Below are 27,919 nucleotides of genomic sequence, written 5' to 3' on the forward strand. Positions count from 1 at the left end.
TGCACCACAGAGCCAATTGTTCAACCTATCTGTTAGAAAGCTTAATATCCATTTACAACAAATTCTATGATTATTTATAATATGAAAGCCAGTTTGGTGTACTGGTTAAAGCAGGCATGTCAAACTGCCGGCCCGTGGGCCGGATGCATCACAATGAAACCGCGCCCTCCCCATTGCTGGCAATGGGGAAAAAGTTGCGATATGTCACGCGACATCAGGTGACATCGCGAGTTTGACATGCCTGGGTTAAAGCATCAGGCGAGAACCCAGGAGACATGAGTTCTTTATTTTAGTTAATAATTTACATTTAGGGAATAAACTGCTTGAAAATCTGTCATCAATTATATTAAAAGTTATGTTGTGATACTCAGATTGTTTGACCGTGATTATATAATTGTTAAAAACCCACAGCTGCTTCACTGATTTTATGCATTTGAATTTTTGTTATATATAAATAAAGCATACTGTTTAGTAATATTAATATACTAGCAAGTTATATCAATACATTAAGAATATATTTGAATATATTTGAATAATAGCCCTATTTTTTTAAAAAAATAAAATTTATGAAGAAATATTAGTGCTTTTAAAAAAACATTCCTATAAATTTATATATATATAAATATATATATGATGATAATTACATGTTGTTACTTTCTTTGATTCCAAGGATTTAATAAGGATGTTAGACTTCCATTATTAAACAGGAAAAGAATGACTCCATATCACTCTTTTGCTGGTCACCCATTGGCAGTATAATTGTGCTTTCAAACTTTTTTGTGAAGATATATTTGGACTTCTGAAATTGATTATGCATTCTGTCCCAGCTTCTGATTAGTCTAACACCACTGAAATAAGCTCCAGGGCATTATAATTATTCTGCAGATTGGAACTCAAAAGTACCAGTGTAAAAGGAAATGATCATAGTGCCACAACCCTGATGAACTCACATAGAAGCATTGTATGCCAGTGAAAACCATTTGTGAGACAGCTCTTCAAATACTGAAAAATCATATATTTAACAATGCAATTTGGGCTTTAGTTTAGTTGTCAGCGAAGACCCTTAACTGCAATGCTTATCTTATATGGGTTTATAATTTTATACAAAAATTAATAATGACAGCTATGATTGAATGTCACTTTGTTTCCTGTACTAGAAAATAAATTTTTCATTTGTATGATTCACAAAGAATATTCAGTACAACATATTAAGACTTAAATCCAGCTACACCTCGCATACTGTAGTATTTTGGCTTGGAAGCTTCTTTTTGATCTGCCATTCGTCTTCATAAATGAAATGACTGGCTGTAAATACTTTGTAAGATGACAATTACATGTCATCAATTACTTTATTCACTTTCAAGGATTTAATAAGGATGTCAGGAATAATATCTTACCTCTTAGTCATAATTTGGTGAAAAATACCTACAGTTGACATTGATCAAACTTGGTTAAAATTATTGCTATTACTTTACAGTGCTGCCAAACTTCTGGACAAGAATATATTTACTGTCAACACCGCAAATCCACTGCTTCCTTCTTCTGCAAGTCTTCAGCTGGCTCAGCTTCAAGCACAACTTACACTACACAGATTAAAATTGGCTCAGACAGCAGTCAACAACAACACAGCAGCTGCAACTGTCCTGAACCAGGTTCTTTCTAAAGTGGCCATGTCTCAGCCACTTTTCAACCAATTAAGACACCCTTCCATGTTTAATACTCTTCCAGGACCTGCTGGTGGTCCTGGGGCCACCAATACTAGATTTCCACCTGGTGGAATACATTTTCCAACACAGAACCCACCTTTGGCAGCCCAAGGTGGAACCCTGGCATCAGTAAGTAACCTTTCAAATCAAAATGTTAGTACGGTGGTCCTAAACCCTTTTGGAGGTGTAATTTCTCAAACTGCTGGACAACAAACTGTACCTTTGGGTCTAAATAAAACTAGTGCCTCCTCTACTACAGGTGGATTTTATGATTACAATAAACAGATATTCCCCTCTGAGGCTGGTCAATGCTGTCAACAGAGCTTTATAACCAGTGGTTCTCATCCAGTCCCAGTGTCATCTGGAAATGGGATGTCTGAAGGCCAACTGGGATTTCAGAAAGAGTTTTATGGAACTGTGTCTAAAGGCCAGCATACAACCTGTACACAATCTCTGACATTTGCTGCTGACTCTCAAAATTCTCATCAGAATCAAAAGGGAATGATGGGTTCTATAGTACAGGAAAGAGAAACAAATAATCAATGGGAAAATCCTTCTACTTTCTCTAGCCAAAATAAAACTGACATACCCAGTGCAAATATGTGGCCATCAACAAATGTCCCCTATGAAGTAAGGAGCGATCTCTATAACCCTGAGGAACCAACACCAGACACAAAATTTAGTGCTGGTACTCCACGTTTTTTCAGCAGAACTAAAAATGGTAAACAGAATTATAGTAATTCACAAACAAGACAGAAGCAGGAAGCTGTTACCTCTGGATTGCCAGTGAGGCCTCTTCAGTCTGATGAATTAAACGACTTTCATAGTATTGTACCTCTTTGCTTCCCCCACATTTGTACCTTATGCAGTAAGAAGGTATTTGACCTTAAGGTAAGTTTGCTTCAGATCTGGGCCTTCTTAGTAAATTGTCTCTTTCCAGACAGTAACTGTTTCAGTGCTTAAGAACTACCATATCTGGGTTGCTTTATCAATAGAATCACTGTATCATATTTTCCTGACAGGATATTTGTATCTTTAATTTTAAAAATGATGAAATAAATTTCTATCCAAAATCACAAAGTTTGCTGCTCTTTATCTTGCCTTGGTATATTGTAATTACTATTGCAGTTACTAGTTTCTGGTACTATTCTATATACATATGCATTTGATATCTCACTAACATTTCTAAATGAAAAGATGAAAGGTCATTAGAATTGCCTAGAGAATTTTAATTTGGGTAGAATAACCACCACCAGATAAAATTTGTTCTACATCATTGATGTAGATGTGCATATGTGTAATGTGCAGTTTTGTTCACATGTGTCCAGTGACATTTCTCTAGATGGGATTAACATAAATTGAAATTGTTTTCTTATCAATAGCGGCATCACCCAATTGTACAGAGTAATGGGATTGAATGACTTTTGGACCTATTTGACTGAATGAATGATTTACAGTCTTTATTTTGGCTACCTAGTTTTCAAAATATAACATCTTTTCTTTTATCATAACTTGATGAATGCTACAGAAATTTTTCATAAAAATAACTACTATGGATATAGCACACAAGATGTATCTTTTCTGGTATTTCATTCTATTTTTCTTGTTTTTTAATTGAGGACTGGGATCAGCACATTAAAGGAAATCTTCATGTTCAGAATTGCTTGGCTTTCTCAGAGAAGTGAGTAGTTGAAATATATTGATGCCTCTAATTATTTCATAGTCATCTTTATACTCATGCTCAGAAAACAATATAACAAATAGATTTTTTTCAAAAGAAAAAGAAACAAATGTATTATTGTGACTGGCAATCCATGTCAAATGTATTATTAAAAGGTAGCTTTGATTAATGAGATTTCTACTTGTCTAAACTGTGCTCCATATCAATGGATGATCTCCTAATCATTTTGTGTAGATGTTAAAGAGGAGAGCTGAAAGGCTTGAACCCAGAAGCACCCCACATTGCAATGCCCTAGGGCACCCCACCCACCCTGTCTGGAATGACTGCAGAAGGAGGAATACCACCATAACACATTGCTTTCCACCCCCAAACCTGAAGTTGGTCCAAAAGAGTACCATGGTCAGTGATATCAAAAGCCATGGAAAGATCCAGTAGGGCCAGAATGGTTGTGCCACCTCCATTCTAAGCCTTTGAAAAATTATCAACAAATGCAACCAATGCCATTTCAGTATTGTGCTCTGATCTGAATCCAGATTGAAAAGATTTTAGATAATCTGCCTCATCTAGGACCCACTGTAATTGTGTACCAACCCCCTCCTTAAAAAGGAAAGGTTGAAGACCGAGTCAAAGTTGTTTAACACTGTTGAGTCCAAACATGGCCTCTTGAGAAGAGGGCACAACACTGCCTACTTCAAAAAGTTGCTTTCAGTGGTGAAATTTAATAAATAAAGCAGACATTGATCACCGCTTGGACACCAAAACATGCCACCTTAATTGGCCTTTATCAACTAAAAGGGTATGGGCCATGTCCACTTCCTCAAGAGCAACTAGCTTGAACTCTTCCCAGATAACAAGACTGAGATGTAACTCTGTAACATCCAAAAGATTTACCTAGCCTGAGCCCAGCTCCAGGTGAAGTTCATCAACTTTATCTGACAGATATTTAGAATATTCCTCACGGCAACCCACCAAGGGTTCACCGTACTCCTCCTTACCTAGGAGGGACCTGGATGCAATAAGAGCAGAGAAGTAGTTACACTAAACAACTTTTATTGCCACAAGGTAAGTCCTAATATAGGGTATTACCTATGGCCAGTCAGTGTTATTCTTTGTTTTCCTCCAGCAGTGCTTGAGATGTCTTATGTCACTTGATTTCTTGGAACTCCTCTGTAAGCCATGGTGCTCTATGAGACCCATGTAGACAGACAGTCTGGTCCATGGAGCCAATCATCTGCTCATTCCAAGCTATGACCAGGCTTCTGCCTTTAACCAGAATTTCAGGAAGAGTCTCACATTCCCTTTGAAAAGGCACTGGGTCCATCAGGTACCTGGGTGGGCCACTTGAATAGGCTCCATCTGCCTGAGATAGGAGGTAGCTGTGGGGAATTCTAGGGTCAAGAGAGCATGGTCCCTCCATGGCAAGGGACGGATATCAATGTTCTGCAAAGCCAGATCATAACATCACGGTCAAGGCAAACACAAGATCTAATATGTAACCTCCCCCCCATGTGAGTAGGACCATGGATAAGTTGGACCAGGTCTATGGTGACCATGAATTCCTGCACTACCTTATACCCCTGGCCTAGAGAAGCAGATTGAAATCCCCCCATTCCCTAAGTCTAGGGAACCTCGCTGGCAGCTCAGACACAGAGTGTAGACAGGCATGCTGCTGCCCTGCAGGATGGAAGACAAGTGAGCAGCCATCCCTATTGCTCCCTATGGCCCAACCTCGTAAAAGTGAAATTTGCGGCAGGATAGATTGCAGGTGCTCTACTACAGATATTTTTGTGAACAGTCTCAACTACACTGTTAACAAAAACAGAAGGAATCTTCACTGAATTCAGATACAATTCTCACTTGAAATTTCTCTATTGGTTGAATTTTTTTAAAGACTTCAAAAATACCCAGGAGTACTAACTTAATGTTAAGCTTGATGCTTAGAATTTCATAATTTCTGTTACTGAGGTATTATTATTGGATTTCTTCAATATAAAAAAAAATCTGGTAACTAAGCACATTTAAGATCTGACCCATGTATTCTTATTCTATAGCTGAATTTCTACTTTTGCTTCTTTTTTTAGCACTGACATTCATTGTATGTTGCATTCAGCAGCAGAAGGAGTATTGCATTCTTCCTCCCCAAATAATAAAACTGTGTTTAAACTGTCTAGTACTGAAGGTAATTATCCCAAGTAATATATATAAATATATATATATTTAGTTGGAATATAGTTGACACATGGACACATGTCATTGAATATTTGAGTGTAATCATAATAGCTAAATTAATCTCTGTTTGAAGTTTTTATTTTTCCCCCAAGAATGGAAATATACAATGTGTTTTTCAGAATATTTATGATTATAAGTATATTGGTAAAATGAAAAGGATGTAATATAGTATAACTGTTGTGATCAAATTATCTTTCCTGATTATTTTGATATGTCTTGAAGTAATGACTTAGTTTAGCCTTTCTGTAAATTTCTCAATGACTTACATCCATCCATCCATCCATCCATCTATCCATCCATCCATTCATTCTCTATAGTTGCCCAGCTCAACAAAGTACCTAAGGGAAACTTATAATTCTAAAATTATAAAAATAAAACAATTTAAAAAACATTAAAATAAAAACATACACAAAATAAATAGGTACAAACAGAAGCTGTGACTAGAGAAGTTACTGTCAAATTATAGTAAAGTCAAGTATCAGGGCCCTTTATGCATTCCAAGCCTCAGGCCTGGGTACCTAGCCAAGTTCTTAAAGTTTTGTGAAAGCAAACAGGGTTGGGGCCATTCTAATCTCCAGTATCACATCAGGCAGGGGCTACAGCAGAAAAACAACCCCGTCTTCTAGTTACCACCCACCCCAGTCAGCACTCTGCCTTATAGGATCTGCAGCATGCCCAATCTGTTGGATCAGATTAGAGGGGTTGAAACTCTTGGAAAAAGATGATCCTTTGGGTAACCTGATCCCAAGCCATTTAAATCTCATAATCATGAATCTTATGTCATATATTATTTCCATACCAATCCTTAAAACACCTTTTTGTTTCCCTAATGCATTTAAACAAACTTATCATGCACTTTAGCAGAGTACAACTACATTCATCACATCCTGGGTTCATCCCAACAGTTGCTTTAATGGTGGGTGTGTTTAAAATAAGCTCATGGAAAATAAATACCTATAGATACTAGGTTATACATTATTTTCAATGGTGCCAGAGCAAACCTTATTTTCTTCAAAGTACCAACACATATGCAATTACATCATAATGCAGATAATAATATTATCTGCTTACCCTCACATCTGAGGGAGACATGAGTTGTAGTTTTACATGTATCTTCAGGATACATATTTCCTCATTTGCCCCTCCCCCTTGTTGCTACTATGACTGAGGATTAGAAATAATGACTCATTTGCCAGTTAATGGAAAAGAAGAATGAAAGAAAGCCATAGTTTAGGGATCTAGAGTCACTTCTTATGAGATAGGTGGCATATAAGTTGAATAATAAATACATTTCCTTAGGTACTTTTAATTTGATCAAACTTGATTCTATGTTTTGCCAATCTGGAACAAAGTCTCACTTTGTTTTTATATGTCTGCTATCTCCAAGGAATCATAGACCATCATTGTTTTTAATTAGCAATGGGATGCTTTATAGGAAAAATATAAATAAATGTGAAATAATTTTGTCAAAATCTATGTTTAAAGAAATGACTTCTTTTTTGCATATATTTTCATGCAATATGTGTCATTTCCTTAGATTACCCTTTAAATGCCGAGTCTTATAATTCTGCATCTTCATTTGGCCAGTCAAGTTCGTCATTCTCTTATGTACCACTTGGTGGAAATGTGAGTATTTTTATTATGTTGGTTGCACAGTCAGTCACCTGTTTAGACTGGATTTGGAATTTTTATCCATCTATGGAATTTTCCCCAAGAACCTGAGATATGCAGATGTTGTTGTTTGATGGTGTTAAAGATATTGTTGCAGGGTGTAAGTGTCAACAGCTCGAGAATCCAAATAAAACTCCAGAATAATTCCATTTCTGAAAAGCTTACTGTTTATTGAATACATTGCATGGTTATGTCAAAGAAAAACTAATTCTGAGGTTTCCACACCAATTCATAGACTTAATAGTTTTTCCAGCCAATCCCCCAATGTAATCCATATCAACAAGTCCACTTCATTATGGGAACCGTCTGCTTTAAATCCACACCTGTTCTGGTGTCTTTGACAAGGCTTCAAGCTCCCACAGTCTGCAGCTGAATCGTTTCTCCATCTACCCACATGAAAGTAATCCCTTCCCCCCTTTATCTAAAGGCAAGTTGAAATGCAGAGGCACGTAGCTGCCAAAGGGTCATCCTTGACAGTAAACTGTTCCAAGTAAAGCTGCCTTTTGCAATTGACTGATGGTGGTTTTGTCAATGCCAAAGGCATTCAAGTAGTGCTCCAGATGTTTTAAGATTGCACCCAAGGTGCCTGTTACAATTGGTTGCTGTGTCTTTGCTGCAATCGTTCTATTTCTATTTACAGACCTTTGTATTTTGTGGTTTTCTCCAGTTCTTTCTCTTCTCTTCTGCTGTCTTCAAGCATTGCGTTGTCCACTATCAAGACTCTGACTTTCTTATTGATAATTGTTAAGCCTGGAGTGTTATGTGGCAAGTGCTTGTCTGTTTGTTATTGCTTGCATGCAAATTGTATATCCTACCGTTTTTTCTAATGCACCATTGTTGCTGTTTTGTCATGCCATTGTTTGTAGTCAATCTGTCTGATCTTCTTGCAGCAGCTAATTAAGTGGTCCACTGTTTCTTTGGCTTCTTTGCAGAAATGGCATTTGCTGCCTTTTAAATTCTGACTTTGAATGCATTTGTTCTTAAGGCTTGGTCTTGTACAACCAGAATTAGTCCCTCTGTCTCTTTCTTTTCTGCTCTTAGCCATTGCTAGCTCTTGTTGTTATCTGCTTTGCCTGCTAGTTTTTTTTAAGGTACTGGTCATGTAACACTTTGCCTTGCCACCTCTCTTTTCTATTCTTCATTTGATCTTTCTTCAAGACCAGTTTGGTCCCTCCAGTAAGCCTTCAGGTTATACTAACTTCCATGCATTTTCCCTGTCTTTCAGTGAAGATGCACTGGTGGACATTCTTCCATTCTTTTTTGTTCCTCATTATAGTCCACTACACAGTCAGCCAGATATTTAGAATGGATTTGGCATTTTTATCCACTTACCAAGTTCTTCCTGGAGACCTGGAGTTCCACTCAAGTCATTTTCTGTTCCATATTAAAATTGCCCCTGGACACTGGATTGCATGACAGAGATAGCCAGGTCTATTACCAAAGCAACAAGGATAAAAATATGGATTAAACCAGTGGTGGGATTCAGCCGGTTCGCACTACTTCAACAGAACCGGTAGCTAATTTTTTTGTTGCTCAGGCCCAGAATGGACTTCCAGAAGTGGCATCCACATAGAGAACCGGTTGTTCACATATTTGAATCCCACCACTGGGTTAAACCCAAAATAAAAATAGCATGTACAGAAATTCACCTGATGGGGGAAATAAAGCACAGTCCATCTTGCAGCAGTTTGTTACTATAGCCAGTATTAATAAACACAGCTTTAACTATCACATTGAATATCTTACTTGCCATATTGAGTCAGCCAGTGGGTTCTATACTGGGCCAAAATTATCAAGACGACAGAGGGAGACCGCAACTCAAATGTCATCTCTTTAAATACCACTAGCTGCACCCTACATCTATTTAACAGGAAAAAAAGTTCTTTATAGGAATCTGGTAAATTGAATACAATTAACAATAAATGAAAGAAAATGATAGTACTTGTATAATATACATATTCTTTGTATAATAGTGGAGTTACCCTGTTAATAAGTAGATATCCAAAGTAACGTCCATCTTCCTTTTTTTGAGGAATACAGATTCTTAAAAAAAAGTTTACCAAGAAATCTGTTGGTTATCAGGTGCATTGCCTCCTTTTTGAGGAATCAAGCAACAGAGAGTTAACTGGCAGAATCTTAAGTCAGGATTTAAAGTTCCTTATTTGCAAAGATGTGATCAAGTCATTCTCCTCAGTCTCAAATTTCAGTTGCTACTCAAGGGTAAGGGTAAGGCACTAATGAAGTGTGAAGCTGTGTTGCCTTTTCAGCACAGATATCAAACATCACTCTTCCAGAATATCTATAATATTCATAGTTATCCATGGGGGCCAGAGAGTGTGAGTAAATGACAAAACATGAGTCACAACAACGTGATGCAAACCATGTGACTTATCTACTTGCCCCGAATGTTTCATTATTTTTTTTATCATTGTGATGTGTACTAAGACATTGATGGTACATTTATCTATTGAGTATTAGAGAAATGGGATGTGTTTTTAGATATGGATGATATATGCATAGTGATTAGTAGAACTGTGGATTTATAGATTTCTCTAAAGAATTCTTGTAGTCTATATCTTACATGAAAGTGTTATTTTTATATAGGCAATCTTTCAATATGTTATGTTACACAATTAAATGTGTATTAATTTTTAACAGACTCTTGGGCTACAATAAAAGGGAGATTATATGGACTTGTGAACAAGTATTTGAGATTCTGAAAATTATCAGCTCTGTACAAACTCAGCGAAGGATAAGAAGTGTGATTTCAAATGTGTATGTTTACCTGGTAGTTGTTTTACAACTGTTTCTGTTTCTAAATTTATTTTTAATAATTTCAGGTTCTACAAAGGAAATGTGTCCCAGGTCGTGTAGTACACATCTGTAATCTTCCCGAAGGAAGTTGTACAGAGAATGATGTAATCAATCTTGGACTTCCCTTCGGAAAAGTCACTAATTATATTCTCATGAAATCTACCAATCAGGTATTTTTCTTTTACTTAAAGAAAAGTAAATACGTGAACATTTTGCTTAAATTTTGCACATTCTATAAAAAAATGGCTTGGAACTCTGATGACTTAACTTGGAGTTGACAGGATTTGGAGTTGTAGAGGAAACAAGGTCTCTTTTTCTGCTTAGGAAAGCATACCATGAAGATTCTTTTGTGTGTTATGAAGAGATCCAACAAGGTTCCTTTGCTAGGACTGTTGCGACTCTCTGTGTGTAATAGAGAGAGAAACAGGGACAAGTAAGGTAGCTAGTAAACACTAACAAAGCCTCAGGTTTTTTCCCTTCCTCCCTCTTTCTTTTCATTCAACTGTTTTCTTGGTTTGCAGAATATCTGTCAACCTACCTACTTACCTTCTACAGCTGATTATCTATTGTGATATCTTCCTTTCCTCTAGAATTGAAGATATTAGCCTCCTGTAATTTTCTGCAACTAAAATTATGCCAGACTATCCCATTCGGGAAAGATGAATATGTATATATGTGTTTGTGTGTGTGCGTTTTGTATGTATGTATACTGTATATAGTGTATTATGTATGTATGTATGTGTAAATATGTGTGTGTGTGTGTGTTTATATTGAAATAATTTAGAAAAATTACATTTTAACAATATAAACTTAATATATTATTGTAGTTTTTGGATTTTTCTTCTGTGTACATACTAAAGAACTAAACTCTAAACAATTTTTGGAATTATCACAGGCTTTTTTAGAGATGGCCTATACCGAAGCAGCTCAGGCTATGGTAGAATATTATAAAGAGAAACCTGCAATGATAAATGATGATAAGTTACTCATAAGAATGTCTAAAAGATACAAAGAACTTCAACTAAAGGTAATATCATTGTTTGTCATGTCATTCTGTTAATCTGGCTGCTCAGAAATGGTCTTCAACTGCACATTTTGGTTTACAGATAAAATTTATTTATCTTCTTTTTCTGAAACCATCTACTGTAGTGATTGATATGTATATGCATTGTTCATTGACAGGGCCTATTTCCTATTCAATTTGTTTAAACATACCAAATAATGCAAACAAAATTTATAAATCATGAGTTCTTTTAAGGTTTCTTTTCATTTGGTCTTTGACTTATTATGTGATTGACCAAGCAATTACATATTCCCCACAATTCAGAATGCAAAACCCACCAAGTTTCCTTACTAACCTATGAAATAATTGGAGCCTTTTTTCTTAAAGGACCATTTCTACAGAACACTTTATTGCAGTGGCTCTGTAGAGTGGGGGATTCACTGTGGAATAGATTTCTGATGCCTTCTTCATTGCCCTTCCTTCCTCCCTCTTCCTTCTGGAATCCTTCCCATAGAATGTCTTATTGCAATCGCTTCTAGAGAAAAGAGCACAGCACATTGTTGAGATAGATTTTTCATGCTTTCCTTTTCTTCTCTTCCATATCTCTGTACTAAAGATAAGTAATTCCATACCTATCCCTACATGGAGACAAGGCGATGTTGTGTCCTGATGCCTTGTCTCTTTTAAAAATAATCACAAGTACATTTTACTATTTTCCCCCCTTCCTCATTGTTTGGTAGACTTGGATATTCAGTGAGCCTAATATGCTATATGTTCAGAGCTGAGAAGTTCAGATGATGTCTTTAAGAACTTTAAGAAAGGATATCAGTATTTTATTTTAATTCTGTTGACTCTCTTTTAATTAGGAACAAAATTAGGAACATAGTCTGGAATTAAATGCACCATCCATAGGTATATTTTTTTTAACAAAAAGGCAATTTAGAGGTGTAATGAGACCCCAGAGAGCCCCCCCCCACTGGCAATTTGGAGCAATTTTTTAGTAACAGTTCCTCTGATTTTTTTGCAAAGTTGCTTACACATGGGTCTTCCAGTCATTAGTTTTATTATAGTTGATGCCATAATATATAGTGAGAATTCCACTAGCATTTCCATTCAATAAGAAAAATTGCAAGTGGGTTGTTAGCCACATGAGGCATTCTTTCCAGATCACACGTGGCAGTTTCCTTGCCAGACCTGGAGAAGAAGACCTCATGTGGCCGGCAGCTGCTTCACAAAGAGTCAGACCAGGCATGCCTCATCAGCAGTGGAAGCAAAAAGACGGTGGGACAGTGGAATGAAGGGTGGTGAGGGTGATCGCAGATGTTAACTAAGGTGGGGTAGCTGCAGCTTTGATTTGCACCACACTGCTGATCCACACTAGAGTTGGGCTTTGTACTGCAGTTCAGGAGTCTTTTGTAGCCTTGGAGTCATATGCACATCAAGAAGCCCCTTTGTACCACACTGCTGGGTCAGGCTGAGGTTGGGTTTTGTGCTGCAAAGGGCTTCATGCTGCAGCTCAAGGCTTCTTGCATCCCCAGAGCTCTGGCGTGCCAAGAAGCCTCTTTGTGTCTCACTGCTGGGCTAGGCTGAGGGTGAACTTCATACTATGAAGGACTTTGCCCGGCCCCTCGTGTGACATTGCACTTTACATCTCTTACCAATGGAAATTCCATTCCCAGCTGTAGTTGTAAATTAAGGAATACCTATACACATCAACAAGGAATTAACTGAAAAGTACAACCAATTTGATTGTTTATGATGAAAACTGGAAAGAATTCATGAAGGACACAATGGTGAGGATAGGCCATTAACTATATATGCTAGCCAACGTTATTTTAAACAATGTTGGAAGTATACATTTATTTACAGTTGCAATATGTTTATTTTGCTTAGAAACCAGGAAAGAATGTGGCAACAATAATCCAAAATATCCATTCTCAAAGAGAAAGAGATACGTTGAGAGAAGCAGACAGGTATTTTTTCATATTGATATTGTTCTATTTTCGTGATGCATGGAAAAATAATGTGATTTCAGTAGAGGAGACTGGTCCTTCCAAATAATTTGGAAACAGGCTACAAATTTTAGAAAAAAATATTCATGCCAGACAGGCTTTCAAATATAAGACTAGTAGTTCCTTACCATTTGAAGTTTTCTCCCATTTGAATAACAATGATACGTTATAAGTACTGTTTGCTTTGTTTAAAAAATATCACTTTTATTCTGCATGGACTGTTTATATCTACCTAATAAAAGCTGTCCTTGTAGGATAAAGCAAGAAGCCAGTTTTCCCTAACTTTTCTTGCAAAGAGTCACTTTGTTACTCCTTTCTTTCCTGCTTCTGGAAAGTGTGGACCAGCTGAGCTATTCTTGCAAATGCTCCAGTAGTGAACATCTTGGCCAGCCTTTTTGCAAAGGGGGAAGATATCAGCAGCTAGCGATAGCCAGAAATGGAGGGATGCAGCATAGAGAGGCAGAGATGGGAAAATAGCTTTGCTTCAGTATCAGAGGCCTTGGGATCATCCCATCTTAGGAATCAAGATCTAAATGTCCTTTCCCTGCATAAGTGAATAAATATCTAATATCACCACCAGAGCTGTTTAATTATATGAACAGTGCTGAAATAATTTTAGCATTTATTCAGTTCTTAGACATATGGGGAATTTTTCCTGACCATAAAAATATATTAACATTTTACGCTTGTTTCTGCTCCTCTAATTACATAATACAGTTTATGATACAAACCACATGGCAAATATTGTTATTCTAAGGCAAGCATGATAGTCAATATTATTGACAATTTGAAATGTATATACTACTTCTAAAAACAGACAACCATAAAATAGCTGTAGACCTTAAGTAGCAGCTGATTTATTTATGCTTATATGCAACATGCTACTCTTTCCCTGTGCTGTAGATATGGACTGGAAAGGCCTCGTTCCCGCAGCCCCATAAACTGCTCACTTTCCCCAAGATCACGGACTCCAAGCTTCACTTCCTGTAGCTCCCCTCGTAGCCCATTAAGCACAAACCGAACAGAGTGGGGAAATGGAAGAGAGCCATGGGATCAGTTTCCTTATTCTCAGAGAGAGGAAGATAAAGAATTATTGCCTTGGAGAGAGAATGTGGAAGAGAAAAGAGATAGGAGTGACATGTGGACTCATGAAAGAAAACATTATTTACGGCACCTGGACTTGCAAGAACATGTTGAAGCAACCCGAGGGCACAAAGAAAAATATTTAAGAGGGGGCTCACCCAGTGCAAAAGGGGCTTATCTTTTGCCTGCGTATAAGATGAGAGAAGATTGTTATAGAAAATCATCTAAGCAAAAGTCTGATAAATATCAAAATCAAACACTGGATGTTGCTTTGAAGGGCAAAAGAAAGGAAGAGACAAGATCGAGAGAACATAAACATTCTCATTGTGAAGACACAGCTAAGGAGGAAATGTCAGAACAAAAGTCCATCATGATACCTGACACTGTCAGGCAAAAGCAAAGTGATAAAGACAAATTAAAAGACAATGCTAAAAAGGCAGAGGACATGTCACCTGGTATAGCCGAAAGAAATAATGTAAAGAAAGGAAAGGAAAATGGAAATGAAAATGAGGTAATAAGTACTATAAATTATCATGAATATAAAAATAATTTTAATTCATTATTATTAACATTATTTATTTATTTATTTATTTTTATTACATTTATATCCCGCCCTTCTCCGAAGACTCAGGGCGGCTTACAAGCTTAGCAGTATTATGATTTTATGATATTATTATGATATTATGAAAGAACTTCAGTTGTTTTATGGACAAAACCACAGAAATCTTGCTAACAACATTTATTTTGTTTAATTAGACTACATTTATTTCTGCAAGCTCAGTAAGTACTCAAGCTAAACAACAACAAAAATAACAAAAATCTTGTGGTATATTACCGGTATATCTATATACTACTAAACCTCTGTCTATAACCTTTAACTAGATGAAATGGTGCATGATAGGGCAAAACCTTTTGAATCAAGGTAACTCAAATGGGCTGACTTACAAAACAAATCCAAAATCCAAGATTATGGCTCTTATGGAATTGAAATTTGGCAAATTTTATATAAAATGGTTCAGGAATTCAGTTGTTACTGCTTTGCACGCTTGCATACACAGAAGAGTACTAAATGAGAATTTTAGGAAGGTACAGGAAGTACAGGCAGACAAGACCATCTATAAGAAATTCTTTAGAAGTGTTATCTCTTTTCTCAAATAATCTGTTATTTAAGATTAGGCCAAATTCTCCCTTAAGACCTTCTCTTATCATTTCACAAAAAAGAACTTGAGGGAAAAAAATTTTCTTTCTTAAAAGATTTCTCAGTTTGTAAATAGACATAAAAAGCTCCCTATATAGCTTGAGACCTTTCCCCAGGATGGAAGGTGCTACCTGAGTAAATACCGTTTTTTGAACTTACGTGTTGAATACCTTCTCCTCCAAATTTGGTGTACTCTTTACATTAATATCATTAAAGTTTATTTAATGCTGTTTACATTTTAAGATGTGTTTTGATGCACTATATACTCATTATTATTACTTGTGTATTCTATTTTATGATATGATATGATTTTAATTTTTTTTAAACAAAATGTAAGTATTATTACTACATAAATCCATAATTATTTATTTATTAGCAAAAATATTATTTATCATGGCATTTATCATTAAAGTTTATTTAATGCTGTTTACATTTTAAGATGTGTTTTGATGCACTATATACTCATTATTATTACTTTTGTATTCTATTTTATGATACAATATGGTTTTAAAATTTTGTTAAACAAAATGTAAGTATTATTACTACACAAATCCATAATTATTTATTAGCAAATATAAATAAATATTATTTATCATGGCATTTGAGTCAATGTAGATAAATATTAATATTATTTCTTATAGTTATTTGTGCAAGTTAAGATTTGAAGGCCATGGTAGGTGGCATTGAACCAGATGTTTTTTTTAAAAGTCTAGTATAGTGGCTCAGTGGGTTAGGACACTGAGCTTGTCGATCAGAAGATTGGCAGTTTGGCGGGTCAAATCCCGAGTGCCGCGTAACAGAGTGAGCGCCTGTTATTCGTCCCAGCTTCTGCCAACCTAGCAGTTCGAAAGCATGTAAAAATGCAAGTAGAAAAATAGGGACCACTACGGTGGGAAGGTAACAGCGTTCCGTGCGCCTTTGGCGTCTAGTCATGCCGGCCACATGACCGCGGAGACGTCCTCGGACAAGCGCTGGCTCTTCGGCTTTGTAACGGAGATGAGCACCAGCCCCTAGAGTCGGAAACGACTAGCACGCATGTGCGGGGGAACCTTTACCTTTATAGTTATCCCAAAGATGCTTTTTCATGAGGCAACTGGACTTTCTTGTTTTTCTTTGAAGATGTTTTGCTTCTCAAAATGTCTTCAAAGAAAAACAAAAAAGTCCAGTTGCCTCATGAAAAAGCATCTTTGGATTAACTATGACCTGGATGACTGAGAATCTGCATAGGCATTTATCTAGTACAGGAACTAATCTGGGTCCAGATGATGATGTGTGTGCCTTCTTGAGGTCCTGAATGAAGCACAGGATATAAATCTAATAAATAAGTAATAAAGACACCACTCATGATTTATTCTTAAAAACAATTTGTAATAAGCAGTCTATATGTTTATTGTAATGTTCCTAATAAAATTTGCCTTTTCGTTGCAGAACTGGGAGAGCGGAAGTGACATGGAAGCAGAAACTTGGTATCCAACCAATATGGAGGAGCTTGTAACTGTTGATGAGGTAGGAGAGGATGATCTTATTATGGAACCTGATATAACTGAACTTGAAGAAATAGTGACTGTAGGTCAGGAAGAGGAAGAACGTTCCCTAAGGAGTGCCTTAGCTGCTGGATTGGAAGTAAAGAATGAACACAGTTTATTAAGTACAAAGGAAGACAAATCTAATATATTGGAAGCCACCATAGAATCAGAGAAAGAAAATGCAGATGTAAGTGGCTCTGAAGGTGATAATACAATGACTAAAGCAACCCATCTAAACTTTGATACTGAAGATAAACCAAATGAATTGCACGAAATTAGATCTGAAGAGGATTCAGATCAGCACGATAATGACAGAAAAATAGATGAAAGTTCTAATTCTCAGTTAAAACTGGAGAAGCAGTACGTATCTTCAGATCCTTCAAAGGAAGAACACTTCCAGCAGAGTGACACACTTGTAGATGATTATAAAGAGATAGAAACTCTGGAAAGCAGGAATAATGAAGATAAGGATATCCTGGCAAAAAAATCTCAAGAAGAAACAAATTGTGGAAGTGAGGAAAAGCCAAAGACTCAAGGTATGTTGTACCTTTTTCCTTATTTTTATATAAGCAATACATTTAAGTTTACTGTATTTCAAGATAAATGTGTGTTACTCAAAGATTTTAATTTTCCGGGCAATGAGCTAGATTGATGAACTGATTGTCAACATTAAATCACATCAAATATTATCAAGGATATTATGTAAACGTTTAGCAAATACTCTTGAAGAGTTATCTTGTTATGACCTCTTCTAGGTTCCTACAATCTGAAACATTAGAATGCTATCTTAAATTACTTAGAATTGTCAATGTGAAGAATAATTATTCTTCTTTTATGACTTGATTTTTTTTTTTTAAAAAAAAGTCTTTAGGGATCTCATGAAGCAGGTTGCTGTGAAATGGGTTTCTGGGTTCTCACATTTCATTTTAAACAAGATATCTGGGGAGATAAGAGCCTCTACCTGTTTGCTTGGTCCTTACTCAGTCTAGCTAATTAAGTTAACCAATTTGCAACTGAATCCATGGTTCCTGAAGGTGATTAATTTCTTTGTGAATGAGGGAACTGCTTCCTTAGGCAGTTACTTAACTTTTACTGGAAAACCCCTTCATAAATCAGCAAGAATGGTTTAATTATATCCTCTCATCATTTAGCGATCGCAATTCATTTCTTAAATTAGAAGTGAAATGGTCACTAAGCAAACAAGTGACTGAAAGAGAGACCCAACAAGGATTACTGGTTGTTGCCATCTCATTTAGATAACGTTTTCAAGTACAACTACATTAGTGTTACTCTCACTTTGGCGTGCATTGTTGTCAGGTTCATGCAACTGGATTGGAAGTGTGCCCATTGGTAGCAAACATTTTTTTTAAAGAAAACTGTCATATTTATACCACTATCAAATCTTCCATTATTTGCTAATGTGATAGAGAATTAGAAGTAACTGGATTTAAATGATTATCTGGCTCTATTTCAGTCAGGCTTGCAGCAGTTTATGTTACTGATATTGCTTTGATTATACTATTCAATACTATTGACTACAGAATCCTTCTGAGTAATCTATCAGGGCAAGGAATTGTGAAAACAATTTTAATGTAGTTCCAGTGTATTTGTTGGGACAGTTCAACTTTTCAGTTTTGCCTTCATATTTTAAGGATATTTTTGTTTGCTAGAAAATAATTTGATAGATGTCTCCTATAGGAACTTTTTATTTAATAGGATAATATTCCAGAATATTTTATCACTAGGGCATAACTGCACTTTGTGCTTTAGGATCATTGTGCTTTGTAATATTACAATTTCCAAAATACTGAAATGTAACAATTTAACAACTTCACCTAAATTCTTAAGAAAAAGTAGATGGAACAACGCATAGTAATTTTAGAGAACATCATATGAAAGAATCCCTGAGTGATCTAAAAAATATTTTGTGGGTAGTATTGTAGGCTTAAGTGTATGTTAAGAAACTACTTTTATTCAAAATGTTCCTCTGTTTTTAAAGCAAATTGTAGGTATACAGAAATAAAAACTCCTGATCTCCCAGAAGTTGAATCAAAAAAGCTGTATTTTTCACCATCGTGGGAACAAGATGATGTATTTACGGAGCTCAACATTCCACTAGGTTTGTCTGATTAGAAGTGATTCACATATAATGTTACTTTTTACAGTATCTTTTAACTTACAGAACAATGTATCTTGAGTTTATTCAGAGAAGTTTTCTATCTTAAGAACAATATTTAAAACTCCAGAGTCAAGAAAATACTGTGGTTAGACAGAATCTGAAAAATCACAGATGTACAGATGTTCAATATGTAATGTCGTGTATCTGATTCTGAACAGACTTAGGTTTTATTAATCGAGTGATGACAACAGCATGGATCAATTTTCTTTAATGAACTGAGAGAAATCAGTTGATTTTTGCTAATTAAATTCAGGGAAGCAGCCTGCTGCAAGTGAGTGAATAAACAAAATATAAACAATTTTTTTTGCTTAGCTGTTAGAATGGATAAAAATGATAATGAAGATAATGATACATATATGGAAATTGTGATAATCAAGGAGAGGAAAGATGAGAACTTCAACTTTCTGCATATTACATATTTAAATTGAAATGTTAAAAACTTAATTGGAATCACCAATCATGGTAAAGTAAATAGGATTAAATGTATGGATGAATGGTACTGACTGGATTTTATTATTAGCTGCAGACATCCTACTAGGAGCCCAAAACAAGAGCAAGCTTTTAAGGAATCTCAACAAAAAAACCAAAAGGAGAGAAAAATAATTGAAAGCAATGAACACTCACTTTAAAATGCTAAGTCACCATGAGTTTGATTGATTGTTTGACTGCTGCATTTCCATCTGTTTCCCCAAGTCAGAACTACTATAAAAGAGAAAGAATCCCAGAATGATGAAAGGAAGTGGAATTTCTCACTTCTTTTTTCCCTTCCATTCTTTAGAAACAGAGGATAAATTTAGTTTATTTTCAACTGTAAGCCTTCCTTCTAATATTTGGATTTAAAACCCTCTTTTCTCTAAAAGGAACGAAAATAGACAAGGAATGAAAACGGGTAATACCGTAGATCCAGATCTTTTTTTAAGAAATGCAGGTCTGGCATGTGGAATCTTCTTCCTCTAATCTTATAAATTGATCAAATAAATAATAACATCTAATATTTACATATTTCTATAGTTCTTTTATTAATACAAATGGCTCAAATGTTCTGTGTTGAATTTAAAACATGTAATAATTGCAGGATGAAAATAATTAGACAGTATGTTTACTCACTGAATAATTAGACGTGGAAACATGAAAAAAGCTACTATTAGGTTTTCTGTGAAATGGTATCGGCTATGCTATATAGTCCTCGAATTACGACCACAATTGAGCCCAAAAATTCTGTTGCTGAGTTTTGTCCCATTTTATGACATTTCTTGCCTCAGTTGTTAAGTGAATCACTGCAGTTGATAAGTTAGTAACTCATTTGTTAAGTGAATCTGACAAGTGAAATCAATGGGGAAGCCAGTCATAAAAGGGGATCCCATGACTTTGGGACACAGCAGTGATCATAAATATGAATCAGTTGCCAATCATCTGAATTTTGATCACAGGATCATGGGGTGCCGCAAAGGTTGTAACTCTGAAAAACATTTGTAAGTCACATTTTTCAATACTGTTGTAACTTTGAACAGTCACTAAATGAACTGTTGTAAGCTGAGGACTACCTGTAGTTCATTAGGACCCAAAGGATAATAATGAACTATGGGCTAGAGAAAAGCTCGCTGAAGAGGGACAGCTGCAGCATGACTCTGAAAGCTCAGAAGACAAAACCTCTGGTCTCGGTGACCGTCCAGACTGGATCTTACAATATTATCCTGGGACACATATTTGTAATAGTTCATTATTCAAATTGACAACAAGCTGATTATTATAATTCATTTTTATAGGTGTGGAATTTGTTGTTCCCAGAACTGGCTACTACTGCAAACTTTGTGGACTTTTCTACACAAATGAAAATGCAGCAAAAATTCATCATTGTAGAAGTACCATTCACTATAAAAATCTGCAGGTAATAAAATAAAATTATTATTTTATTCAGATTATTAAATTATCCAAACTACTGATAGTATATGGAAGATCTTTAGCCCAAAAATGTATTCTACTGTGGTACATGCATCATCATTGTTCATTATTGCAGCATTATGTCTCCCCGCCCAGCTCAATTTTATCATAGTTGTTGTTGTTAGCTGCGAAGTCGTGTCCGACCCATCGCGACCCTATGGACAATGTTCCTCCAGGCCTTCCTGTCCTCTACCATCTTCTGGAGTCCATTTAAGCTCACGCCTACTGCTTTTATCATAGTAGTGGTGGACAACAAAGAGTATTTTAGAAAGCGCACCCCATTATAGTAGAACAGAAAACTGCGTGAAATAGGGTGTAAATTATATTACTTTAGTAGCATACAATCTCTTTAGTTTGTAGAGGTTAGGTAGTGAAATACCAAGGTCAATATCAAATCTCTTGAAGAAAGAAAATGATAACTATGCTGAATCATTAACCAAATAATATAAAAGTAGAAGCCCCAAAGAGATTCCAAGAGGAGGCAATATGACTGATAGCCAGCAGATTAATACCATGAAGCACCAAATTGGTTGCGGCTTCTGAACCATAAAAAATACTCTTTAGTCTCAAGGCGTTGTCTGAATTGGTTAAGGAAACAACATTAGACTGAAGACCGTCACTGTTTCATTTAGTGACAGACAGTGAAGTAAAACTTAGATTTTCACAGTGAAGTACAACAGCTTTTTATGTAAAACTTTCTTGCAACAAGAAGCTTCGTATGATACTTAAAACCAATCATCCCGTCAATTCCTCTTTATATATAATAGTTCTAGCAAGAGAAGTAGCCAACTTTGCATTTTCTAATTCAGTTTCAGCAATCCAAACATTACTTTTACTTGAATTCATGGTTCACAACTGTAGCAGTAAGCAGATTGTCTTCACTTTTTTTTCTTAAATAAGCATTAAAAGATACTAACATTAGGTTTTTATTACAATAAGCAGAGCTATGCCTTCAAGTTCCAGGGGTCTTCACAATACTATGCTGTTGTTATTCCTCCCGTCTTATCTTACAAACCAGGGTAACCACTCTGCTGTGCAAAGGAACAGTAGATATCCTGCCTCTACTTAAGGTAGAATGGGAAGTTTACTCCTGTAATTTCACAACTTGAAACAAAACAGTATCTTCAGACTGATTCTTCATCCCATTGATTTCAAGTGTTCTCACCTTTAATAGCTACTAGTTTACATGACTGATGTGAAGGACATATACATGCCTACAATGAATCTGGACAGACTATCACCAGTGCCTTCATTTATTACTGGAGAGTATCTGTTTCAGTTCAAGATGCTTCTCTTTGATCTTTCAACTCCAGCAAAAGAGTATTAAAATGCAACAGGGTTGTGTGAGTCCACTTAATACTTTCAAGTGAGATAAGTTTTTCATTACTTTAGTAATTACCTTCTGGCAGCTCCTTCAAAGGAAGAAGTAGTTGCTAATGCCAGAGCTATATTAGATCTAGCCAGCTTGCACTTTTGTGTCAACCAATTTGTTCCCACTTCCTGAGATTTTTGGGACTTGTGCTAGATTCTCCAGTACTTTTTTTCCAGCAGGCAAGATTACCTCACACTCTATCTTGGCATTTTAGTCTACAGCAATAGTATCTGCTTGCATCCTCCAGAGTCTGCTGGGTTATGTGGCCACTTTAAACTTGCAGTAGATCACATTGAAGTTTTCCCAAGCGAATTAGCACCTCTTCACTTCAACCCTCTATTTATAACCATCCACAAACACAAGATAGTATTACGTGCTGATATCCAGTTTCTTCCTCAGATTGTTCCTTTTTCCTCATTTTATGAAGAAAAAATATTAATTTATCAGAGTTTTTTTCAAGTCATATACTGCTATTTACCCTAAGAGCTTTGAAGAATGTTGTCCTTCATCTACATGTCCATCATGTAATAAAATAAAATAAAACAAATTTAGGAAGGTATACAAAACAGGGACTTCAAAATACCAAGAATACTAGGAAACTGTAACCTATTAGGACATCATTTCAGAGTTATTTCTTTTGCTACTAGTATACTCCTAATACTTTTCCTGACCCTTGCCCTGCCTCCTTCACATTCCTGCACACTGCCTGCCCCATACACTCATGCACCCTCCCCAATCTGTGCTTCATCCTCGCAGACCCTTCCTGGCCCTTGTCACACCTCTTGGGCATCCTCCCCAACCTACACCATTGGGCACCTTCCCAGACCTGTGCCATGCCTCTCATGCACTTCTGTTTATTCTCTGAACCTTGTTGTGTCTCTTGCTTATCAACTCACTCACTCCCCCACCTGGCAGCACAGCTATTTATTTGTCTACTTGCCATGGACTAGCAATTTCCTGCTGGCTTCCCCACTGACTTGTGTGAAGCCGGCAGGGAATGTTGGAAATGACAATCAGGTGACTGTGGCAGTGCACATCACTGAAGCAGACACAAACTTTTCCAAATTTCAATCCCACAGGAGTCATGGGTTCCAATTTTTGAGGCAATATTTAAGTTAGTTCATTTGAGATACGTTGATTCAAAGATTGTTGCCCTATGTACTATTTTGCCCGGCTGAATGTTATAAACAATCGGATACAGGAGTTTTAGTAATATATAGACATTATTATTTGGTGTTGCGTTTTTCTGTTTTGAACAACTTGCCTCTAGAAGTTATGGGTGCTCCAACATGGAGGTTTTTAAGAAGAGATTGGACAAGCATTTGTATGAAATGGCATAGGGTTTCTTGCCTCAGCAGGGGGTTGGACTAGAAGACCATCAAGGTCCCTTCCAACTCTGTTATTCTGTTGTTCTGAACAAATTGTGTTTTGGATAAAAAAAAGTGAAGTGAGTAGAAAGAAGGCAAAAATGCTTTTTTTTGGCACTTTCAAATGTACTTTTCCATGGCATACTGAAGCTCATATTATCATTTTCATATGTTATGAGAATGATGGACATGCCATACTTCTCAGTTAAATCTAAAATGAACTAATTAGAACAGTGTTTCTTAAACTTTGCAAGTCCACCAAGCAACTTGGATCACAAACAGCCCTTTATAAGGAATACCTGTCTGTTTCAATCAATTGGTCAATGAAAGGAAGATTGAAATGAAACATGCTTTAATAATACACTTTTTCCCTTTAACCTCTCAACTTTAAAAACATAATGGGATGTATAAGAGTGCAATCTGGAATAACATTTAAGAATTTTAGAATCAGTCTGACAATGAGTCTGTTTCAATATTTGGCCTCCATTGTAGTGAGTGCTGCAAACTCTCTTTTATGATGCTGAAGAAAGATAGTAGGATTCCCAGTGCCTTCTCACTTAAAAGCATACACTCTTTTTAAACAATGATTTTTCCCAGTTATTTCAGAATGTTTGATGCAGGCCTCAAAAATGTTCTTGACAAGATAAAAACAATAAGGCGCACATAGGTTAGGAAGCATTAAGCTAAATGCTAAAATACTTCAGTTTAATTCTCTAGTTGCAAATCTGAAGAATTTTTACACATCATAACTTTAGAGATCAAGAGAAGATTGTCACCTCACCTTGGCCTCTCTTTAGAGCAAGAAGTGAGATGATGTACACAGCATGGTAATAAGCCATGCACAAGCTTAAATGAAAAAGGAGACGGGAGCAGGTGAAAAGCTTGCCTTTAGGATTCTTGGTGCTCCTTTAGCATAGCCACTAAATCTTAAGACCAAAGCAGTTTTACATAGCTGGTTAAATGTGGTATTTGCTTATTAAGATCTGGACATATTAATGGTTTTAGTAAACCTAAGCAACAGATGAATCTGTTTTTAAGAGTGTGAAGTAAGTGGCATTGCTTTGGCTGGGCTTTACAAGAAGGACTACGAGTATCAAGTTTCTTGTAGGTGTGTGTGTTGTGCATGTGTGCATATCTACTGAATTTAACTTCTCACTAAGTGCACAGCTGTTCCAAAGGCTCTAATTTACAGCAGTAGTATCGCCTTGCCATTTGCCCCCCACCCAGATCTTGCTTTAAAGAGCCTTCAAAACCTGGCTCTGCTCCCAGGCCTTAGGCTAGGGTGAGCTGCAAGTCCCTTGGGTGTTATATGGCTCTGTTTGGAGGCTGACATATGCATTCAACAAACAAACAAATAAATAAGCAAGCAAGCACTAGGACTGAGTAGTTCCTGAAGGGTGAAGAGGGATCATACTGGAAAAATAAGAGAGATAATACTACGTAGAGCCCCATACATAGCTGTTGCTTTTCTTTTGATTAGCAATTTTACATAAGTGAGTTGAGAACTTTCCCCCAAAAATCAGATGAAACATATAGATTTGGGGCTGTTTTCAGCGCCAAAGGTTACAGGTAGTCCTCAATTTATGACAATTGGGACTGCAAAATTTGTCATTAGGTGGTACTGTTGTTAAGTGAGGCATCATGTGACTGCACCCAATTTTTACAATCTTTTTTTGCCATAATTGTTAAGTGAAACATCACATGACTGTCACTTGCCCTCTTCCCAGGTTTCCTTATTGACTTTGCTTGTTGGAGGCCACGGAAAGTTGCCATTAGTGATCAGGTGACTGCAGGACATTGCAACTATCATAAGCACAAGCTGTTTGCCAAAGTTTTAGATCATGATCATGCAACCATGAGATAGTCGTAAGGCCGAGGATCAGTTGTAGGTCACTTTTTTCAGTGCTATTGTAACTTCAGATAATTACTAATGAATGGTTGTAAGTTGAGAATTACTTGCATAGACATTATTTGTCCTCCCTTCCTATTAATTTTTTAAAAATATTGTAAATTTATTATTTTGATTCAGTCTTGCTTATATTTATCTTTCATATTTTGCATTGTGAGTAGAGGAAAATCCTAGGTATATATAAAAGTGAGACTAAATCTGCACTTAATATATAATTTTAAAGCATTCCTAAGTACTCTTTAAACAACTCTGATTCAAAAAGAAGTTTAAGAATTACATGAAACAGTCACCAACTTTTTAGTAAATATATTCAAATCATTCTTCTCCAGGGAATATTGTACATTTAGCCTAAGAGAAGTTCATTACAGCTCGACCTCGAGATACAACTGGCTGTTGTATACAACTTAATGGCTGTTTGAAGTTATGACAGACCTCCCCTTAAAGTTACATATAACCTTTTTTTTTCAAACTTACGGCAGCTGCAGCACTCCCACCGTTATTCGCCCTTACACAGGGACACTGCAGCGCCCCCTGCCGCTCTCCCCAACGTCCTGCTCTAATGGGACCCTGCAGTGCTTGAGCCTCCTCCCCAAGCCTCCTGGAAACCGCCACCATTTTCAGCACTGGCACACACAATGCCTGGCAGAAATGGTGGCGGCTGCTTTCAGAGCTTTCTGCTCTGATCAGCTGGCCACTGTGAGACTGCAAACTCTAAGCTTTGGGGAAGCTAGCTGCCTACCTGCAAAGGTGACAATTTCAGGATGAGCTTCCCCAAAACTTTCCCTTGCTTTAATCCCATCTCTCCTGCAAAAAGCTACATTTCTTCAATAAAGAAAATACAAAAAGCTGTGAAGGAAAGCATTGTTGATCTTTCTCCTCTTCCCCATTAAGGTGCTGAAACTAAACTCTCTGCCTCTGCCCTCCAAGTTCGATCTCTTTTTAACAATTTAATTTGCTAAATTTGCTGGATGCCAGGAAAAAGGGTGACAAAATCTATGTGTTATTTACCTCGGTAAGTCACTGCCAGACTGAACAGTAGAGGAAAGGAAGGAAGCAAGCTTGTTTGCTTTGTTTGCCTTGAAGAGCTCAAGAAAAAGTTCAGCTCTAAAGAAAAAGCAGTTAAAGCACAAATGTGCATCAAATAGCTATGGCAGAAGCTGGGTCCTCAAGGAAATTAAACAGGTAGCAAAAAGCTTTCCAAAGTTTTCCATGCTGGGTGGCAGGCCTCCCCAAACCTCCACCACCCATGAGATATACCATGTTTGTTTAACGACCTGTCCATTCATTTAATGGTGGCATCAAGGAGATTGTGTGTGTGTGTGTGTGTGTGTGTTAAAGAAGGCTGTCACACATGATTGTCACTACTTGAGACCGTAATGAGCAGGCTCCATTACAGACTCTACTATTAAGCAATTTTAGTGCAAATTGTAATTTTTTCATCATTGCAAAGCACATTATCAAAATTGTATTGCACAAGGATTTCTCAGCAACTCATGCTAGGTACTTGAAAGCATTTTGAATTTTTGCTTTGAGTTTGGAAAAAAAAGTGCTAAGTTGTGTTAAACATATCTGCACATGCTCACCATAACATCACTGGTTAAAGAGTAAACCGAGCAAGACTGGCAAAGAAGAGAAGCTGAGGTGAGTTGATACATGTATAGTCATGCTGTCACTGGGACTATAATTACTAGGTTTGTACTTCTTTTTTGATCCCCAGGCGTTATAAATGCTTATATGGAAATACATCATGTACTTAAGGCAATTTAATTGTTAATTATTGTAAAAGCAGTTTCTTTGTCCCACATAGAAATACCTATCACAGCTTGCAGAAGAGAATCTGAAGATGAATGAAAAAGAAAACAGCTCAGCTCAAGATGATACTGGAATTGTCCCTCACTTCGAGCAGAAAAGGCTATGATTTTTTTTTTTATCAGGTTGGAAACTTGCTACTTTGTTTGCTGTTCTCAATGATGCACCTATGGTTTGCACTTTGCTAAAGAAAGGAAATCATTATTAGCTTTTTCTGGCAGCGACACTGAGAGCACCATTAAAAATATAATCCCTACAATATAGTAAAGCACAAGTGACATATCTGTAAGTATCCATTTTTCCATAATGGATACTGTTCTTTCTAAATCAGAATTCTCAGGGATTTTTCTCCGTGTTACTTGTGTTACAACCTCAGCTGGTCCATGAATGAGGATTATCTGAAAAAGAAACGATCTGAA

At 36.5% G+C, this 27,919-nt stretch overlaps 1 protein-coding gene and 1 long non-coding RNA gene across 2 annotated transcripts in view; one reads left to right on the plus strand and one right to left on the minus strand.

Moving 5' to 3' along the window:
- RBM20 (RNA binding motif protein 20) overlaps nucleotides 1-27,736 on the plus strand; it is a 72,983-nt gene extending 45,247 nt beyond the window's left edge. The window contains exons 2-13 of the mRNA XM_081329820.1: nucleotides 1,478-2,597; nucleotides 3,326-3,387; nucleotides 5,469-5,566; nucleotides 7,154-7,242; nucleotides 10,128-10,271; nucleotides 10,997-11,128; nucleotides 12,998-13,077; nucleotides 14,020-14,710; nucleotides 16,826-17,459; nucleotides 18,923-19,042; nucleotides 20,869-20,990; nucleotides 27,499-27,736. Of these exons, the coding sequence (XP_081185946.1) occupies nucleotides 1,478-2,597; nucleotides 3,326-3,387; nucleotides 5,469-5,566; nucleotides 7,154-7,242; nucleotides 10,128-10,271; nucleotides 10,997-11,128; nucleotides 12,998-13,077; nucleotides 14,020-14,710; nucleotides 16,826-17,459; nucleotides 18,923-19,042; nucleotides 20,869-20,990; nucleotides 27,499-27,609 (3,403 nt within the window). The 3' untranslated portion in view covers nucleotides 27,610-27,736. The remainder of the gene's footprint in view (nucleotides 1-1,477; nucleotides 2,598-3,325; nucleotides 3,388-5,468; nucleotides 5,567-7,153; nucleotides 7,243-10,127; nucleotides 10,272-10,996; nucleotides 11,129-12,997; nucleotides 13,078-14,019; nucleotides 14,711-16,825; nucleotides 17,460-18,922; nucleotides 19,043-20,868; nucleotides 20,991-27,498) is intronic.
- LOC308669223 lies at nucleotides 10,281-27,632 on the minus strand. The gene is made up of 3 exons (XR_014026725.1): nucleotides 27,505-27,632; nucleotides 11,460-11,639; nucleotides 10,281-10,503 (listed from the first exon to the last, which is right to left on the minus strand). It is a non-coding gene; the product is annotated as an uncharacterized lncRNA (long non-coding RNA).
- Nucleotides 27,737-27,919: the final 183 nt, after the last annotated feature.

Source organism: Vipera berus (assembly GCF_964194415.1).
Source record: "Vipera berus genome assembly, chromosome: 5".
NCBI lineage: Eukaryota > Metazoa > Chordata > Lepidosauria > Squamata > Viperidae > Vipera > Vipera berus.